This window comes from Helianthus annuus, chromosome 12, assembly GCF_002127325.2.
Source record: "Helianthus annuus cultivar XRQ/B chromosome 12, HanXRQr2.0-SUNRISE, whole genome shotgun sequence".
Lineage (NCBI taxonomy): Eukaryota > Viridiplantae > Streptophyta > Magnoliopsida > Asterales > Asteraceae > Helianthus > Helianthus annuus.
This window is the reverse complement of record NC_035444.2, coordinates 96,169,021-96,189,889: the sequence shown is the minus strand read 5'-3', so window position 1 is coordinate 96,189,889 and position 20,869 is coordinate 96,169,021. Positions and strand designations below refer to the sequence as shown.

Sequence of the window (20,869 nt, the reverse complement as noted above, 5' to 3'; positions counted from 1 at the left end):
AATAATGGCAAAAGATTTGAAAATCTTGAATTACAGGCCTCAGGCGGGCCGCGTTAGAGAAACAAGGAAGCTCAGGCGGGCCGCGAGCCATGTGAAGATCCGGTTCCTGACATAAGGATTCAGGCGGCCCACGTAAGGGTAGCCTGATCCTTAATGCGGGCCGCGTTAGACCGCCAGATGCAGAATTCGGGGACAGGTTCACTGTTTGCTATTTTAAACGCCATAGAATGCAATTATGGCAGCATGGGCGCCCCCTAAACGTCCCCTAGCACTCAGGGACACATGTTGATCATCCATGAACAATTATAGCCCTTGTTGTCATGATCTAATGCACAATTTTTCACTATAAAAGGCCATGTAGTGCACACATTGTAACCACACCTCAAACCTGCTTTCTTGATCACTTCTGGAGCTCAAAAGCATTCTTCTAACATCTCTGGTCGTGCACAAAGCTTCTGTAAGTATGCCTAACCCTTTGTGGTTTAGTTTTCCATAGTTTTAGCTTAAAAGTCAGTCCGTCGTAATTAACGATTGACTTTACGATAAATCACAAATGGTCCAGTGGTTTGTCGAATCAAAGGTAGTTATATGTTGGTAATCATGTGGGCTTTAAACCCCTAAAAGGGCACCCTCTGATTCCCATTCTAACTAGTCCGAATGTCGAGTCAAACGTGCTTAGAAAAAGTCAACAGAATGCTATTTTTCGATTTTATGCATAATCAGTAATGTAGATGGCGTGTAACCTGTTTTAACACTCATATAACATGATAATAAGTATATTAATTAGTCTAAGCTTGTTTGATCCGACCATTTACTGTTTTGACCCGGTTCGGAGCCGAAAGTCGCAAAACTTTGACTTTTGCTTTGACTTTAGTTCTGACCCGTTATGGTATGATTTAGATATGCCTTAGGACTCTCTTAGGACCAGGTTACATGATGGTATAACCCTCTGTGACCAGTTCGTTGTTTGTCCGAGTCTTTTACACATTTCCGTTAAATGCTTAAAAGTTGACCGTAACGCCCTTTTTAATTTAAAACGAGAATTTTGGACATGTGAAAGGACAATAACCTTAGTTACTGATTTCTAAACATGTCCCTAAATTTTCACGTCAATCCGAGGTCTAGAATAGGAGTTATGCTATATAGCGCAATTACGGAAATATTAGTAATTAAATAGCGCAATTAGCATAACGCCTATCTAAACCAAGATTTCGACACCAAACCTTTTACACACTGATGTAAAATAATATTTTGAGATTTTTAAAGATTTTTAATGATTTTTAACCTGCTCATAACCTGCGGTTATGGCATCGGTTCGGTAAATACCGAATATACCCTTTTCGAGCATAACTTGAGTTCTACAAGGTATTTTGACCCGATTCCAGTTGCTACTGATTTTAAATAATAAGTAAAGTATTTTGGACTTTATAAACTGTTTGGAAAACTCAGATTTCCTGTAGAACTCAGAAACCTCTTTTATAATCTTTAAAAATGACCGAAATACCCCTACAGGGCATATAATGGATTTAAACTCATTACAGGCATTATGGAAGGTATCCTACTGATACCACAACCTCTTTAAAGCATATTGAATTAGGAATCTTGTGTAGGACTCTTACGGTTACCCGTTACACCTTTGCGCGTACGATTCGGTTTATGTAACTAGTTTACATAAACTAGCCGAAACGGGTCAAACCTTATTGTTTTGACCTCAAAATCCAGAGTGTTATTATATTACCCATACGAAACAAGTCTTCAAACTTGTTGGGTCCAAATCACATTCCATTCCTGGTTTTCGCCTTTCACGTGATTAAGCCGTAATTATCCTTTGAAACCAACCGGTCTAGCTAAGGCTACATTAAAGACCCGTTAGGATTCTAATACGTTGTTACAAACCTTCGTTCCAGAATAGGAGACCAGTAAAAGATACTTGCATTTATTTGATTGAGGATATTACTTGCAAAGGTAAATACTTTTAACTTATTTTCCGATATACGGGCTTGGGTTACGGTATATAAAATACCGCTTGGTCGGGCATCAAATCTTCCATCGTTTGGTGGTTAATTGAATAATTTGATCGGCTCATTTAAACAGTCTTGTTTACTTAAACGCCTTTGGGGGGTTAATGACCATGTCCCGGATATCCTTGGCAGCATTTTACGAAATGGCCACGACCTAAGCGCGGAGTGTAGGCGTACACTCGTCAGTGCATAAATAGTTGATGTGGTGTGTCTATTGATCTTTAACCCGGTACGTCCGGGCTACTGAACGCATAAGGAACATGTAATTTGTTCACAAGATTATAAATTTAAATAATTCTCCTAAGTTATAAAGAGTTTGTGCCTTGTGCATTCAAATCAATTTTTTATTAAACCTTTTACAAAAAAGTGTCGGTTGAATGTATTTACCAGTGTAAACTGACGTATTTTCCCAAAAAGATTAAATGCAGGTACTAAGCGTAATTGGCTGGATATTTCTCCTTAGCATCAATAAAGAGTCTCGCAAGCCTAAGATGCCTACGTCTGTTGAACAATACTTATATTTTTATTTTGATCCCCTGTGGATTTGTTTCGACTACTCGTGATACATGGTTATTACAATCAGTGGTTGAAATAATATTTATCTTTATGCTTCCGCTGTGCATTTATATATTGTGGTTTGACTATATTGTTGCCAACTACGTCACGGTAAACCCCCACCGGGCCCACAGGTGATACACGTGGAAATCGGGGTGTGACAAAACATAAAGAAACAAAAAAAAAATAACACCAGAGAAGCGACAAAACGTGACGTAAAACTTTATTATTTTTTTACCCAAACCAAAAACACCCAACCAATACCCTTGATCTTACACAAAGTAAGATCTGATGTACAAACACTTAGATCAACTGATTTAATCAGTTGATCTACAAAATACAAAGACAATAAAGAAACAAACAAGAACGTATACAACCTGATTTATACAGACTTGATCTCACAGGCGAGATTTCTTCAATCGACAAGAGCAAAACAAGCAGATACAATACAAAACCAGAGAGAACAAAGGCAAGATGATAGGCTGTGAAGAAGGGTCAAAACTCCTTTAATCACCGGACACTGATCGCTGGAGAACCAGACTTCCTCTAATTGCCGTTGAAGGTGAATAATTAAGAGAGAATTTGGGGAATATGTGCAATGTTGAAGAATGGTTATTGTGAGAATTGGGAATCACATCTTCACCGTAAACCAAAGCACCTTTTTATATTACCAACAACCAAATTTACACATTAATCCACAAGATAGCCAAAAGATGATCGCGGTCCCTCAGAAGTTACACAAACGCCCCTTATCTTTCGAGCTGTTACAACAACCTCATAACAAACAACTATCAATCGGATAAAACAGATGAGTCCATCATAAACAGCCCAAAACATAACAGGCCTAAAGAGATAAACAACCCAATAAGTTTAGCATTGTTGAACAACAAATTCACTTGACATGTTTGAGTTTTAATCATTATTATTTTTAACACGACAAACCTAGAAACAAGAAAAGACAAGTCCTGAATATAAATTTGAGCCACACATATATCTACGAAATGAAAGAAAAGGCATAAAATAGTAGTTAAAACTTTGAGTAAATTGCCAAAATCGTCCCTGAGGTCTAGGCATGTTTGGCAGTTTCATCCAAAATGACATTTTTGTACTAAATTGCCCTACACTTTTGGCATTTTTGCCATTTTAATCCAAACCACTAACTTAGTTTACCTTTTCAGTTAAGTTGAATGATATTTGGATGAAACTGACAAATATAAAATCTCAGAGACGATTTTGGCAATTTACTCAAACTCTTTTTAGTTTCTTTTATTAATTTAATTTTGTCACACATATATATAACAGAATATACATGCAGTTTTTATAAAAAAAAAAATCATAGTTTTGTCACATATTTTTTTTTAAATTTTCATCCAAACTACTAACTTAGATTATTATTATTTTTTTATTAAGGTGAAGGATGTTTTAAATTTTATAAATTAAGACAAATTAATTTCCAATTTTGTTATATAGTTCATAGTCACCTATTGAAGTTTTTGTAACTAGAAATTAGACTCCTAAAACTTCTTGTCCAACTCTGTCCCTATAAACATTTCTGAAACATGAGATTAATTCCAGTTTATTGAGTGGAACAATTTTTCTGTTACAGTTGATTAATAAATAGAAATTTATGGAATATGTAGTTTTACCAAAGCTGTAAGCAAATAATTCGATCTTCGAGATACATGGTTTTGGATAAAAAAAATCAATACCAATAGTAGCCTCCATTGCGCACACAAATTCAGAATAAACTCATTAGAGAGACTAACAGGGCAAAAAATACGAATAAAAATACAAATTGGGGTTGTCATGATACTAACATAAGTTCCCTTTTTAAGCTTTCAAGTTATAAACCTCTATATGGGTGCTTTGGTCATTAATAAAAGTACAAATTAGGTTGTCATGATACTAACATAAGTTCCTTTTTTAAGCTTTTAAGTTATAAAACTCTATATGAGTGCTTTGGTCATTTAAAAGCTCATATAATATTGAACATTTAAATTTCCACAACATAAACTAGTATAAAGGTTATTTGGTCATTTACAAAAACTTCAGTAGGCCACTAGGAACTATGTAAAAAAAAAAACAGGAAATTAATTTCCGTTTTAACTTATAAAATTTAAAATATCCTTCACCTTAACAAAAAAATAAAAAATAAACTAAGTTAGTGGTTTAGATAAATTTATAAAAATTATGTGACAATACTATTAGTTTTTTTTTTTTAAACTGCATGTAAATTTTTGTTATATATATATATATGTGTGTGTGTGTGTGTGTGTGTGTGTGTGTGACAAAATTAATTAATAAAAGAAATTAAAAAGAGTTTGAGTAAATTGCCAAAATCGTCCCTAAGGTTTTATATTTGCCAGTTTCATCTAAATATATTTCAACTTAATTGAAAAAGTAAAATAAGTTAGTGGTTTTGATGAAAATAACAAAAATTGCCAAAAGTGAAGGGCAATTTGGCATAAAAAGTTATTTTGAATGAAATTAGCAAACATGGCTAAACCTCAGGAACGATTTTGACAATTTACTCTAAAACTTCTAACAAACCATGAGAAAATGATACACGTAGGCAGATGCCAAGGGCCCAAGGTACACACATCTTGAAGCTATTCTTTATACTAATCGAGCAATGTGACTAACTTAAGGTACAAATCTAATAAAGAGATTTTAAAATAATAAAACTAAATCTTCAAGCTTTCCCAAAGTGAAAGCATTGTTAAGATCTAAATTACAGTTGATCTTATATGAATGTTACAAGTTAACCGAAATTCGGTAAAATGTTTAACACACCATGTGAGCTCAAGGCTCACCTAATGCTAAAAAACCACTCGAATGTTATCTTACTATCTACCAATTTCCTTAATTTTCATCTGACACAAAAGGTAAATAATATTAAATTTTATATACTAGTGACAAAGCTTGAGATTGTCGACCGGAGGTCAGAAGTTACTGGACCTAAAATTATATCTAAAAAATTATAAAACCGAGAGGTTAAAAACGTATATACCTAAAAAAATTTATACGAAAACTACATACCGGACACTATTGAGCGAAAAGTTCAGGGAGTTGGGCGCCCCCGGCCCCCACTATGCTACGCCCATATTGTTGTATACATAATTATATACACAAAGGGGCGGTATTTATTTCATGATGTTATAAATTTTACGATGTTTTAAATTCTCGAACATGGTGTTTTTGTGTAACATGTATGAAAAACTAAAAATCGTGCCGAATTTTTTTATTGGTTAAATTATTTTTTTAGACCATGTATAGTGGAAGACACAAATAATGCTCTCACCCTTGGGTCTGTTGCGTCATGTGCCAGCCCAGTCAGCAATGGAACACTTTTCTAAAATGGGTGTAGTAGGGATGTGGACATTGAGAGACATTATGTTAAAAGAGGTGTAATAGAATTAAATAAAAAAAACATCAAAAAAACGTATTGGCCAAACAAAAAGAAGAATACCTGTCATTGACCAAATAATTGAACAACAGGTGTGGAAAAAAGAATGCTCTGGGCATTTTTTTTTTTTTTTTGAAAAAACGCTCAGAGGGCGGGTATGAAGCGTTGGAGGAACGTTCTTTTTAGGAAAAAATACGTAAAAACACCCTACTACGGATAGTGTTATAAATGTATGTGTCTGTAACCATTTCTTTTATATTCATGAAAAAGTTGAACTTAAATAATGAGTTTTGTAATTGAAGTAATCACTCTAAAACTACCATACGCACTCTTCAAATCAATCAATAATATAAACTACTATATGTTACATATTGTAATCAAGAAATTAGGTGAATGTCACGTCAGAGACGAAGGATAAAAGTTGGTGAACGGGCCCCGCTGGCATTTTCTAAATAAAAAATAATTTTGGTTTTATTTTGCCGTTCTCATGCCTCTTCACCAACCCCAACTCATTTATTTATTTTATTGTTCATGCCCTTCACCAACCACAACTCTTTTTCACAACAAATACTTTTAGTTTCACCTACATATTATCTACGCACATCAATTTTAATGGCATATACAATTGATATTAATCAACCTCATGTCAAATATTACTTATTCGATTTTTACTTTAATTGGTAACTTTATTATTAAAACACACGTCACGCTATGTATATATGTGTGGGCCCTTGGGGAAAAAAGCGAAATTGCCTTAAGTTTAATGTTATTTTACTAATTTCGTGAAAATAACGTTAAAAGCAGCGGACGGTTAATCATGCATCATGTGGTGATGTTGACAGCCGAAAGACAAAAGGGTACATGCACTAATCGACCTTTGTCCTGATTGTTGAGTGTTATGTGTCTTATGCCCAAGTCTTGATGCAAAACTATTATTGAGCTAGAGGTCTCACTAGAAATAGTCTCTCCTTAAAACATACCTTAGCTTTACTATTGATGAGATTTAATGAGTATGATGATGATTAATATTAAAACAAACTATATTACAAGTGTTTTACATCTAGTTACAATAATAAAAGGAGAGTATACGAATGCTTCAAAATAATAATAATAAAAAAAATGTGTCACCAACTCCTCGCCCACCATTTAACCGGTAAAAAGAAAGTCCCTCCCACTTCACCAACCAACGACCCAACACTTCTCTACCCTATACACAATCTCCTTCTATAAATACCTCTTCAACATTTTCTTTTCATCTCAGGCTCACCACTTCTTCATCCACAAAACAAGTTATTAATCTCTAGTGAGTCACCTTACAACCCGATCACATGGCGGCGGTTAACAACGGCAGCGACAATCAACCCGCAAAGCACCAAGAAGTTGGCCACAAGAGCCTTCTTCAAAGTGATGCACTTTATCAATATATTCTTGAAACTAGTGTCTACCCTAGGGAACCTGCACCCATGAAAGAGCTACGTGAGGTTACTGCTAAACACCCTTGGTAAGTTGTCAATTTTCAACGGTTGAAAATTTCTACACATTTTTGACGAAATTCTAACATAGACAAAAATCCTAATTTTAGCGACAGGTTACCGACAAAATACCAATAAGCACTTAAATTTTGACTTTAAAAAAAATACATTTTTTTTTTTTGGAAAACTGATTTTCTTGATTTTGATGAGGGCTTGTTGTTTGTGATATGAAAAAACAGGAACCTGATGACAACATCAGCTGATGAAGGGCAGTTTTTAAACTTGCTTTTGAAACTTATCAACGCCAAAAACACCATGGAGATTGGTGTCTACACGGGTTACTCACTTTTGTCCACCGCTCTAGCTCTCCCTGATGACGGAAAGGTATATCATCTGTGTATCATTGAATAAAACTAATATTGATTAATATGTTTAAAAACAAACAAATTATGTACCCGATAATATCTGACTTTGAGATAATAACAAACCTATCCTCTATCCAGGACCGGCTCAATATTTTTAGTGGCCTAAAGCAAACAATAAAATTAAGGCCTTTTTCTATTAGTTACGTTTTAGGTTGAGCAAGACTTTAAAATGTAATAGATAACATCTTTTCTATTTAATAATATATCAACATAAAAAAATATGATATATATAGTTTAATATATTTTTAGTTTTATAAGTTGAATATAACTTTATACATACTATTTATTTCAACTTATTTTTTATCAATACTTTAATATATATTTATTATAACTAACTTACATGTATAATTTTCTTAGAAACAAGATAGATAATAAAGAGTTTATGTGAATATCACACTAGATACAATTTAATTTATAATTAACATTGTTCACATGTAAATAAATAAATTTGAGTTTATAAAATTACTATATATATTAAAATTTGTAAAAAAAAACATAATATTCTAAATATAAGAAAGTAGAAAAAAAAAAACAAAAGTACAATGACTTTCTTTTGATGGTCAATATCTTTTTCACATATCTCAAGATTTTCAATGTGTATCTTCTTTTTCTTTTTTGCCCACAACATTAACCTTTCTCAACCAAATAAAATTACACACCAATTGTAACTTTACCAGAGAGAATAAATAATATTAGCTCTTTAAAATTCGAGGCCCTTTGAAATGTGAGGCCTAAAGCTATTGCTTCATTTTACTTATACAAGAGCCGGCCTTGTATGAGGTAAAGAGACCGCTCCACGCCAATGAAACCCTGGCTAAAAGAAATACTTTTTATGGTATAAAATACAAATAACATGTACGGAAACAAAAACAGAAGTAGTAATAATTAGTCGAATAAATTAAAAAAAATAAACTAAATGTTTCTTTGATTATTTCTTTCTAGATATTGGCTTTGGACATCAACCGTGAGAATTATGAAATAGGTCTTCCCATCATTGAAAAAGCTGGTGTTGCACACAAGATTGATTTTAGAGAGGGCCCTGCACTTCCTGTTCTTGATAAAATGATCGAAGATGTAAGTATACATATAAATAATTATATATTCACCTTTGATTTGTGTACATATATATAATTTTGAAATAATATTAATTCAAGAATTCTGATTTTCTTATTTACAGGAAAAGTTTCACGGAAGTTTTGACTTTATTTTTGTGGATGCTGACAAAGACAACTATCTTAACTACCACAAAAGATTGATTGATCTTGTCAAAATTGGGGGAGTGATCGGCTATGACAACACTCTCTGGAACGGGTCGTTGGTGGCCCCACCGGATGCGCCGCTTAGGAAATATGTCCGATATTACCGAGACTTTGTGTTGGAACTTAATAAAGCGTTGGCTGTTGATCCGAGAGTGGAGATATGTCAGCTTCCAGTTGGGGATGGAATCACTCTATGTCGTCGTGTAAGCTAAATTCGATGACTGATCGAAAGAGGGGGTCGCTAGATCACCCATGGCATGATATTTCTCCCCAATGTCTGTTTCAAATTTGTAAAACTACTTCTATTTTGATGTATGTTTGTTATATCGGAAATCATGATAAAACAATATCTTTTTTATATAATTGTTTTCAAGATAAGCATGGTATTCTCCTTGAAATCATTTCGGACCGCGATGATTGATTCACTTCCTGTCCTTAACAAAGACAAACAGCTATAAGTACTCAACTTAATCTTAGTACGGCCTTCCATCTCAATCGGATGGTCAGAAAGAACGTACTATCAAACAATTATTTATATCATAAAGTCTTATACGTGTAAGAAATCATTTATTACAAGCCTACAATCTTTTATATTGATTAATTATATAATTATAAAATATATTAGTTAATTGTTCCTTTATCGAATATATTACACACGTGACATGCATCCACTCAATCAGTTATTTATAAACTGAAGTATCCAGTTTGTCCATGATTTTATTGCTAGTGACAGATTATGAAAAGACTATGAAGAAATTAGTGTCGAGGTGGAAGAGATTATTAGAATCAGAGAATATATATGTAATTAAAAATACAATAAACTATTCATTTCTTTTGCTAAAGCTAAAGGTACATATAATTAGTTGACAAATGAGCTAAATAGGATAAATCACGTGATTAATAACTTACTACTATTTGTTACAACAAACATAATCTTAACTTCATAAATTACAATGACAAAAGTTTGTATTAGTAAGTAGTAACCAAATACACTCATTATGTAAAAAATTAAAAAAAAAAAATTTCTTTAGAAGAAATATCTAAGAAAATAGTGATCGACCATATAATCGAAACTCTAAACATTCATGATGACATGACGGGTTATTGGGTAAGTGTTAGATATTGGATTGGTTAAAAGTTTTCTTGTAATTGTTGACCGATTACCTGAAACCAATACATACTCATTTATCCGCATCAAAATCGCATATATTTGCAAAATATAGAAAAAAATATAATGCATGATATTCTGAATTTGACGCACTTGTTCTATTTTTCAAATTGTTAAAATGTTAAAAAGTTAGAATTGTTAATATTACACATGACAATTTAAAATTCTATATAACTACAAAGAGAAGTTAGGTGTCTAGTGTCGCATGCTACCAGTATGGCAGCTTGTTATTGGTTAACTTTTTTTTTGGTCTTTTGTACGTTTCATTTGATCTACATTTTGTCATAGATTTTCTTTATCTAGTTGCTTATTTTATTAATTAAATAGAGTTTGAGTTTGGTTATAATTACAATAAATTTAGTACAGACAAATGATTAATGCTATTGTAATTAGTATGCTTTGGTTTAATAATAGAAAGGCTCAACGGTTCGTTCATATCGCGTATCGAAGGGCCTGATTTTCCAACAAATGGTAGTAGAGATTGACGGTTTTGAGAGTCATTTTCGAGAAAGGGGAGTGGGGGTGCAGCGGCATTACGACGGGTTGATTGAAGTCGTAAAACAAGAAAAGGAAGCTGAAGTTTTCTTGGTCTTTGATACCGTGTGTTAGCTATGGAAAAGATAAGGTGAATACTAATAAGTATCTATGGATATGAAAGTCTAATATACGATTCAAAAATTAAGAGTTAGGTTCCAATACAAACGAGTCTTAACATACAAACGAGTCTTAACATAAGAAGTGAAGAAGAGATTCTTTTTACATCTGAAATTTTCCCTATCTTATCAAATATGTATTTTAGTTCCATAATCTAAAATAATCGTGTATATATACTAGTAGAATAATTATTTACACATAATTACTCTACTAGAATATATAGACGATTTTTTTTTTACATTTTGTAACTAAACATCATGCTTAAGTAGATGGGGAAAAAATCAAAAAATAAAATAAAGTAAAATAAAATTTCTTTCACTTCTCATGTTAAGACCCATTTGTATTTGATTTTTAATATAAGACGAGTTAGGTTCCGATATAAATGAGTCTTAACATACAAATTAGGCTTAATGTGAGAAGTGAAGGATTTTTTTCCCATCTTGAAAAGCATGTATTTTATACCTAGAATCTAAAAAAATCGTGTTTTTACACTAGTAGAATAATTATAACTACTCTATAGTAATTACATAATTATTCTACTAGAGTAAATTCACGATTTTTTTTTATTTTACATTTTTTAATTAAACATTATACTTAAGTAGATGGAAAAAGAATTCAACAAAAAAAAAAAAAACCCCCGCTTCCTTCACTTCTCATGTTAGGGTCATTTTGTATGTTAAGACTTATTTGTATTTAATATTTACACTACACCTAAATACGATATAACCTTACACTTGTAAGCATTTGAATTTACATCACCTTAGAGGCAAACACCATACCACCACTAGATTATGGGTAAAATAGTAAATCATGAGATAGTTATCAAAGTTTTAATAATGTTGCTTAAATGCTAACATAATATTTTTATTTGAAAAAAGAGTTGATTCTTAATATTGTTTAGTTCACTCAGTTTTGTCAGTTAATACATAATTTCACAACAACTATACGAGTTGACAATACATATAAGTGATTTACAAAACATAATACAAACTTAATTAATTTTAGGAACAAATATATGGTGGTTGCTAATTTTTAATTGCATATTTGGTAAAATAAACCCAAACTTGAAAGAACATGAAATCAATTAAAACCTTTTTTTTAATCCCCCACTTGTGGCCTAGTGGTAGGAGACTTGGGTTTTCCAATGGAGACTCAAGTTCAATTCCCACTTGTATCATATTTAGGTGGATATTGGGCAATGATGGTGACAAACCCACCGAGGGGGGGTTCGATCCTGAGTCGCACCCCGGTTTTCATCCGGCTGTTACTTCAGCGAGACAACTCGTGTGGAGGCAGTACGGTTTCCGGGGGAATGCCGTAACCAAGTCTGGCCAACCCAGCGCGGGCCCGGTTAAGACAACGTAAGTCTGGGCAGACTTGGCTAGGGCCGCCAATTAGGCGGTGTGACATTGGATCACTCAAAAAGAAAGTCACCGTTCAACTTTTTTTATATTAAAAAAGATTGGTATATTGAATAGGTTTCCTATAAAATAGCTGTACGATTAATAGTGTGATTTAATAAATTTTAGGTCCAATTCATTACTTCTATGCTTTAGGGTTTATGGTTTTATATATATATATATTATAATGTTGAATAGAATGAATGATGAGAATTCAGTTTTATCTCTACCGCTCTTTGGTTTTTATCACGTTATCAGCACGATGACTCTCCACTGGGATTTCTGCAAATCTTCAACCAGACAGTTTCAACAGATTCAGCATTTTTTTTTCATCATAATCCTGGTACACATCATCACAATCTCTCATATATGTTGATTATATGTTATCCTCTTTGATATAGTACCACAATCTGCCGCTTCGTGATAAACCCTAGTAAGTTTCCTGCAATCTCTTGCTTCTTATATAAACTATTACCCTACAATTCAGATATTATTCAATCGCTATATGAATATTTTAATTTTGCGATAGATGTGTTTTCATCTAGGTTGTTAATTATTTTATTTACAAGCCAATTCAGTGCGTGTATACTAGATTCAAGCTTTGATATCATAAGTTTTTGTTAAATTGATAATCTGTGAAGAATTGATTGATACCTGTGGCTTTGTATAAATGTGAATTTTTCTATTATTTAGTTAGTGTTGTTTAATGTTTATGTACATTGGTTTAGGGCTTTTAGTGGTTTGTTTGTTGAATTTTGTCTTGTAATTTCTTTGAGGTAATAAGAACACAAAATTGATTGATGAAGAATTGGTATTGCTTAGGTGGTTTTAAAATATATGTGTTAAAGGATGTTTTGATCGATAATAATTATTATTTAATATTATCTTTGATCGAATATTTCCATACTATCAATTAGCAGCTTTTGTAAGCATAAATGTATTGTATCATATGCTTAGTGAGTTTTTCAAAAAAAAAAAAAAAATTGTTTTGAGTCCATGAAGATTATATTTTATTGTTATGTTTATTTCTATTATTATTTAGTTTTTGATTTCTTTGTTTAAATTTTGTTACTTACTTAATCATGTATGTATTTTTGTAATACACATTGGTTTATCTTTTTGAAATTTTATTCGTTTCCAAACACGGCGCAACGTGTGTATGTGGTTCAATGTTTTCACGTCTATTTTTTCCCATTTAACAGGTTCGTCGCAACTCGCACGTACTATATCGACTTAGTTATTCTTTTCTTTGTTTTATGTGCGGTCTAATTTCTTCACGTGTGTGGTTCAATAATATTACGTCTACGTTTCGCCCAGTGTTACTTTCCATTTTTTATTTATTTTGCTTTACGATTTTTTCCGGTGCTGGTGGTCGTTAGCAGGAATATAGCATTGATGCAACTTGACACGGTTTTATGTCCCCCGCCGCAACACGATGGCTAAATACTAGTTTTTTTTTTTAAATTAGAATGACACTTTTTAGTACGAATATATAGTGGGGTACTATTTGAATTCCATATGTAACCTACAATTATAATGTTAATGTTACCAGACAACCACATTACAGAATGAATGAGTTTATTTTCCTTCTCTATTTTATAAACATATTTAAAGTTTAGAACCTGCAGTTCTAGCATAATAGAACCCGAAGTTCTAATTATAAAGAACCCGAAGTTCTCCTATAGTATCCATTATATACACATGCTTGTTATTAAACGCATGTCTCTTTCCTTTATAGACAAAATGTCGAACTTATCAAATCTTGAATTCATCGCTATTAACATCTCGGGTAACAACTACCTCCCGTAGACTCTTGATGCTAAAATTCATTTGATGGCAAATAAGTTGGGGGAGACAATTATTGATGGTAATCAAACTTCACCTCAAGATAAAGCGAAAGCTATGATATTCCTCCGCCATTATCTTCGCGAAGATCTAAAGCGGGAATATCTAACTATTGAGGACCCCCTTGAACTATGGACAAATATCAAAGAACGTTTTAACCACCAGAAGTTGGTCTTACTCCCCAAAGCCGGCTATGAATGGCTTTATTTACGACTACAGTATTTTAAGACCGCCAGTGAGTATAATTCTGCCTTGTTCCGCATTACCTCTGGGTTAAAATAATGTGGTGAAAAAAAAAGTTGAATACTGCTTGAAAAATTTTCTCAACGCTCCATGCCTCAAACATGCTCCTGTCACAGCAATACCGGGAACATAAATTTACTAAATATTCTGAATTGATATCATGTCTTCTAGTCGCGGAGCAAAACAACAAGCTCCTACTCCAAAACCATCAATCGCGACCCGCCGGTGCAAGCCCATTCCCTGAAGCAAATGTGGCCAATTCTCAAAGCGGACGAGGTAGAGGTAGAGGCCGCGACCCCAGCAGAGGTCATGGTCGTGGTCGAGGACGGGGATATACATGGCATCAAGAGTCCCAGAACACTAAAAATAGCGGTGGTGAATCGAGTCGACATAATACGGGGCGACCTTCAAAAGGAAAAGTAGCGGGAACCAAAGCAACATTTGTTATAAATGTGGGATGTCAAATCATTGGTCCCGCACATGTCGCACCCTTAAACACCTCATTGAGGCATCTTAACGCATAATGAAAGAAAAAAGGAAAGAATGCTGAAACTAATCTGATTGAGGATAATGTACCTTTTATGCTTTACTTTTCATACAGTGACCTTTGTATTTGGCTTGGTTTGAAACTCTTGCAATGTTTCATTTTACTTCTTTGCATGAACTTTATTTATTTTTATTTCCTGAAGAAATATGTATACTAGCTCCAGTAGAGCTATTATTGGTGATGAATGTCTGGTAGATACCGGTAGTACTAATACTATTCTCAAAGATATGAAATTTTTCTCTGAGTTGTCTCCGGCAGAGACACCGATTAGTACTATATCTTGTGTCAGTAACATTATCGAAGGCTCCGGCAGAGCACACATAACATTATCTTCGAGTACCAAATTAACTATTGATAATGCATTATATTCTAGTAAATCCAGAAGAAATTTACTTAGCTTTAAATATATTTCGAAAAAACAGTTTCCACCTAAAAACAATATCTGAAAATAATATTGAATATCTTCCAATTACTTCAAACAAAAATGGCCAAGAAACAATTGCTGAACAATTAGAAGCCTTATCCTCTGGATTATATTGTACTAATATCAATCCTATCGAATCATACATGGTGAGTAACCAAAAGCTATTAGATAAAGACACATTCAATATATGGCATGACCGTCTAGGTCACCCTGGTAGCATAATGATGAGACGAATAATCAAAAGTGCAATCAGGCATCCTCTAAAAAAATTAAAAGTTTTGCTACCACAAGACTTATCATGTGCAACATGCTCTCTAGGCAAACTTATAACTCGGCCCTCACAAACTAAATTGATACATGAAATCCCATCATTTTTAGAAAGAATCCAATGGGATATTTGTGGGCCTATTCATCCTCCGTGTGGACCATTCCGCTATTTCTTGGTCTTAATTGACGCATCCTCAGGGTGGTCACACGTGAGCCTTTTAGCTACTCGAAATGTAGCATTTGCCCGGCTTTTAGCTCAAATCATACAATTGAGAGCAAATTTCCCGGATAATCAAATTAAAAACATCCAGATGGATAATGCGGGAGAGTTCACATCTCAAGCTTTTAATGACTATTGTATGTCAAATGCGATCAATGTTGAACATTCAGTACCTCATGTTCACACACAAAACGGTTTAGCTGAATCTCTGATTAAACGATTACAAATAATCGCTACACCACTCTTAATGAGATGTACATTACCAAGTTTGTCCCACCTTAGAATTTTCTGTTGTGCAGTATACGTACCAATACCGCACCACTACATACTACAATGGGACCCCAAAGAAGACTGGGTATCTATATTGGTTTTGACTCCTCGTCCATTATTAATATTTAGAACCAATGATAGGAGATATGTTTACAGCATGGTATGCTGATTGTCATTTTGATGAAACGATGTTCCCAGTCTTAGGGGGAGATAAGGACAAAGAAAGACTGGTAACACAAGAAATAACGTGGAATGCATCATCGCTATCAAATCTCGACCCCCGAAGTGGTCTATGTGAATATGAAGTCCAAAAGATCATACATTTGCAAAGAATAGCGAATGAATTACCAGATGTATTCACGGACACGAATAGAGTGACAAAGTCACATGTACCAGCATTAAATGCACCTGCTCGAATTGAAGTAATCCCACAAGCGATTACTATACAACGAAAGCGTGGGAGACCAATCGGTTCCAAAGACAAAAACCCACGGAAACGAAAAGAGCAAAGTAACGCAGTTGGTGAAAACTCACAAAAGATTATAAGTGAAACCCCGGTAGAGGTAAATGTCCCAGAAGAGACAACTATGAATCCAGAGGAAAATGAAGTTTCAGAAGAAACACCGGTACCGAACGAAAATGAGATCTCTATTAATTATGTACAAGATAGTACAATGTGGAACCGGAATAAAACACGTGTTGATGATATATTCACATATGCTATAGCAACGGATGTAATCAATGAAAATGATTACGTACCAAAAACTTTAGAAGAGTGCGTGCACATAAATGATTGGCCAAGATGGCAAGAAGCCATAAACGCCGAATTGAATTCGCTCGGAAAGCGACATGTTTTCGGACCTGTAGTCCGAACACCCATAGACGTCAAACCAGTAGATTATAAATGGGTGTTTGTAATTAAAAGAAATGAAAAGAATGAGATTGTACGATATAAGGCTCGACTTGTAGCACGAGGGTTTTTCCCAAATCCCAGGAGTTGATTATGAGGAAATGTATTCCCCTGTAGTGGATGCGATAACCCTTAGGTTCCTGATCGGCCTCACAATCTCTGAAGGACTTCATATGAGACTAATGTATGTCATCACCGCATACTTATACAGGACACTTGAAAATGACATCTACATGAAAATCCCTAAAGGATTAAAATTTCCTGAAGCATTAAAATCAACACCTCGAGATATGTGTTCTATAAAGCTCCAGAGATTTTTATATGGTCTCAAACAATCTGGTCGTACGTGGTACAATCGACTTAGTGAATATCTCGGAAAAGAAGGATACAAGTCTGATGTAATCAGTCCATGTGTTTTTATAAAAAGACCACTCTCAAATTTCACTATAATAGCAGTCTATGTTGATGATATCAACATCATCGGATCTCCTGAAGAGATAGAGAAAGCTGCCCAGTTGTTAAAGAAAGAATTTGAAATGAAAGATCTTGGTATGACGAAATTATGTATCGGACTACAATTTGAATATCTGTGCAATGGCACATTTGTCCATCAATCAAACTACATCCAGAAGATGTTAGTACGTTTCAATATGAATAAAGCACATCCGTTTAGCGTACATATGGTTGTCCGGCCGCTAGATCCACACAAGGATCCTAATCGCCCTCAAGAAGAAGACGAAGAAGTACTTGGTCCAGAAGTACCGTACTTAAGCGCAGTCGGTGCTCTTATGTATCTCGCAAATAACACAAGACCTAACATTGCATTTGCAGTTCATGTACTAGCGAGATACAGTTCGAATCCAACACGTAGACACTGGAACGGTGTAAAACATATATTCCGGTATATTTGCGGGACACAAGACTTAGGTCTTTTCTATCAGAAAGATCAAAATTTCCAGCTTGTTGGGTATGCTGATGCCGGGTATCTATCAGATCCTCACAAAGCAAAATCTCAGACAGGTTATATATTCACATACGGCGGCACAGCAATTTCTTGGAAGTCAACTAAGCAAACACTTACAGCAACATCATCAAATCATGCCGAATTGATAGCACTATATGATGTTGGTCGAGAATGCATGTGGTTGAGATCAATGATTAATCACATACAAGAAGCATGCGGATTAGAACAGATCAAGAAGGAGCCGACAATTATTTATGAAGACAATGCTGCTTGCATAGCTCAGATCAGAGAAGGTTATATCAAGGGTGATCGAACAAAGCACATCTCACCAAAGTTCTTCTCAACATATGATTTGTAGAAAGAAGGGGAAATCGATGTTCGTCAGATCAAGTCAAGTGAAAATCTAGCAGACTTGTTCACAAGATCTTTACCTAGAAGCAGTTTCGAGCAGTTATCACACAAGATCGGTCTTCGTAGATTGAAAGATGTTTGTTGAATTCAGGGGGAGAATTATACACGCTGTACTCTTTTTCCCTTAACTAAGTTTTGTCCCACTGGGTTTTCTTAGTAAGGTTTTTAATGAGGCAACATAGCTGATCCAGTAGTATGAGTTTATTTATTCAGGTCCTGAAGTACCTATTTAACATCATCCTGAAGTATGTCGTTAAACTGTGTATAATTCTAAATGTCTGAGGGGGAGTGTTATAAAAAAAGGTTGAGAGTGTAGAGAGGATTGAGAGATTTTTGGTGGAATAAAATATGAAAGAGTGTGTGTATATATATAATTGATTTTGAAAATACTTTTTTAACATATGACCGTTGCTTCAACGATCAAAAAGCACAACAATCCACATTTCAAGCTCGTGAATGCTTACTATTGTGTTGGCGATGTCACACCCAAACCGATGGCGGAATCATCGGGGCGCGGCACTGAGCGAAACAGATTGTCCAGAAGTTTCCACAACAACTATTATATAAATTCAGTTTAAATGACACGTCCCATACCGTGTCCCAAATAAATAACAAGTTATCATAGAAAGCAACGAGGCAAATAATTCCGTTCCGACAACTCAGATTCAATTATTATTACAGACAGTTGTTTATTATTTCTAGACTCCCTAGCCTCGATTTCATCACCATGCGCCTAAGCATCCTAGCAACTTAAGCACCTGTCACATACGTTAAAATAAAGTCAATACATAAAATGTAAAGGTGAGCATACAAGTTTGATAATAGCATATAGAGTTCGAATAGTTTACGCATAACCAGGCACGTACACAGAGGAAAACGATGCATGTTTATTATCGACATGGGACCATCGATACCAATGACTGCGGGTTGACCGTCCGTAACGGTTCGCAATACATTATTACCACCGTAATCCATGCAAGTATTTGTCCTTAACAACCCCCGTGTGAACGGGTGCTGAGTCCAAACTATAGTACTATGTTGCTAAGGCAGGTAGATAGCACTCCATGTGTAAACATAATAAACATCATTCATTTAGTCAGGTAGCACATGCAAATGGTCAACGTTCAAATGGTTTATGTTTGATTGTGATTTGATAGGTAACGTATGTAACACCCAAAAGTGCTAAAAGCAAAAAGGGATTGAGTATACTCACAGTGATTGATTGTGGATTGAAGGGAGCGCTGAGAGTAAGATTTGCCTGAATAGCTCGATAGCACAACGATAAGTAACACGGAAAAGTAAACAAGTGTGGATGGATCGAATGGGCTGGTCGATCGAACGGCAGGTTTGATCGATCGGGCTGTTCGGTCGGCTGGTATGTCCGGTTGGACAGTCTTGTTCGATCGGCATGCAGGCTCGATCGGCTGGACCATTCGAGTGGATTGTTTCTTCCTCTGGTGTGTTTGTGTTTGAGGATTTGAACTTTTGAAGTTTTTGTTGCAGCATTTGAGAACACTGAAGTGTTCCTACCTTTCAAGTCGGTCGATCGAACGGTTCGTTCGATCAGCTAGCTCACTCGATCGGCTAGCTCACTCGATCGGCTAGGAACTTCAGAATTAGTCCCTAACTGAATGTCACTCGATCGAACAGTCTGTTCGATCGGCTGGCATTCCCTACTACGAACGAGTTGTGAAAACAATTAAGTGTTGAAGCATAGTATCTCATGATCCGAACAGTAATGTTTACCAATCGAGTGACCTAATCGATCGAACACTACTTCATCAATACTATACTTCAAAAGTTTGGAAAAGTGCGACGCCATGTGCTAGCCGATCGGCTGGCCCGGTCGATCGGCTGGTGTGTCCGATCGGCTGGGTTGTTCGATCAGCCTAGCCGTTCGGCCAGCAAGTCTGACCTGGTCGGCCTTTCGTCTAACACTTGGTCGTTTGGTTACTTGTCATTATATCGAGGTAGTTTGATAACGAGTTGAACTATGATACCTTCGTTCTTACCCGTCTCTCCGGCTCGGACAGGAATCACCCAAGTCCGGCCGGTGAACGGTTCGGAACGTTGGTTTAAAGTTTAACCCAAAATCAGTGAACCTTGTATATAGAATCCGAATCTTGAACCTTTTAACTTGTTAGAATGATTAGTTAGCTGGTTCAAGTTCCGTTTCTTGCGGTTTGAAGGCATTGAGTGTAAAAGAGTTGAAAGAAAGTTGGGATTCCTTCTTTCAATCCTTCACAACTTGTGGATGTTTAGATCTTTGATAGATCTTAACTTGTTTATGTGGAAATCGGTTAGATCTAAGCCATTCATAGTTGAATGAGGCCAAAACATGATGTTCTTCAAGAACACCATGATGACATCACCCAAGAACACCTAGATCTTGGTGATTTCACGGTTAG

General features: G+C 34.9%; 1 protein-coding gene across 1 annotated transcript; it reads left to right on the top strand.

Moving 5' to 3' along the window:
• Positions 1-7,124: 7,124 nt before the first annotated feature.
• LOC110895909 (caffeoyl-CoA O-methyltransferase) lies at positions 7,125-9,516 on the top strand. The gene is made up of 4 exons (XM_022143292.2): positions 7,125-7,483; positions 7,694-7,838; positions 8,822-8,953; positions 9,057-9,516. Exons 1-4 carry the CDS (start codon positions 7,311-7,313, stop codon positions 9,348-9,350), a joined length of 744 nt encoding a protein of 247 aa, XP_021998984.1. The 5' UTR covers positions 7,125-7,310; the 3' UTR covers positions 9,351-9,516.
• The last annotated feature ends 11,353 nt before the right edge of the window (positions 9,517-20,869 follow it).

Bases quoted from the DNA above. Each gene is read 5' to 3' on its own strand.
- LOC110895909 (XM_022143292.2), top strand. From the start codon at position 7,311: ATGGCGGCGGTTAACAACGGCAGCGACAATCAACCCGCAAAGCACCAA. The intron at 7,839-8,821 runs GTATATCATCTG...ATTTCTTTCTAG, and splicing joins CTCTCCCTGATGACGGAAAG to ATATTGGCTTTGGACATCAA. The intron at 8,954-9,056 runs GTAAGTATACAT...TCTTATTTACAG, and splicing joins TTGATAAAATGATCGAAGAT to GAAAAGTTTCACGGAAGTTT.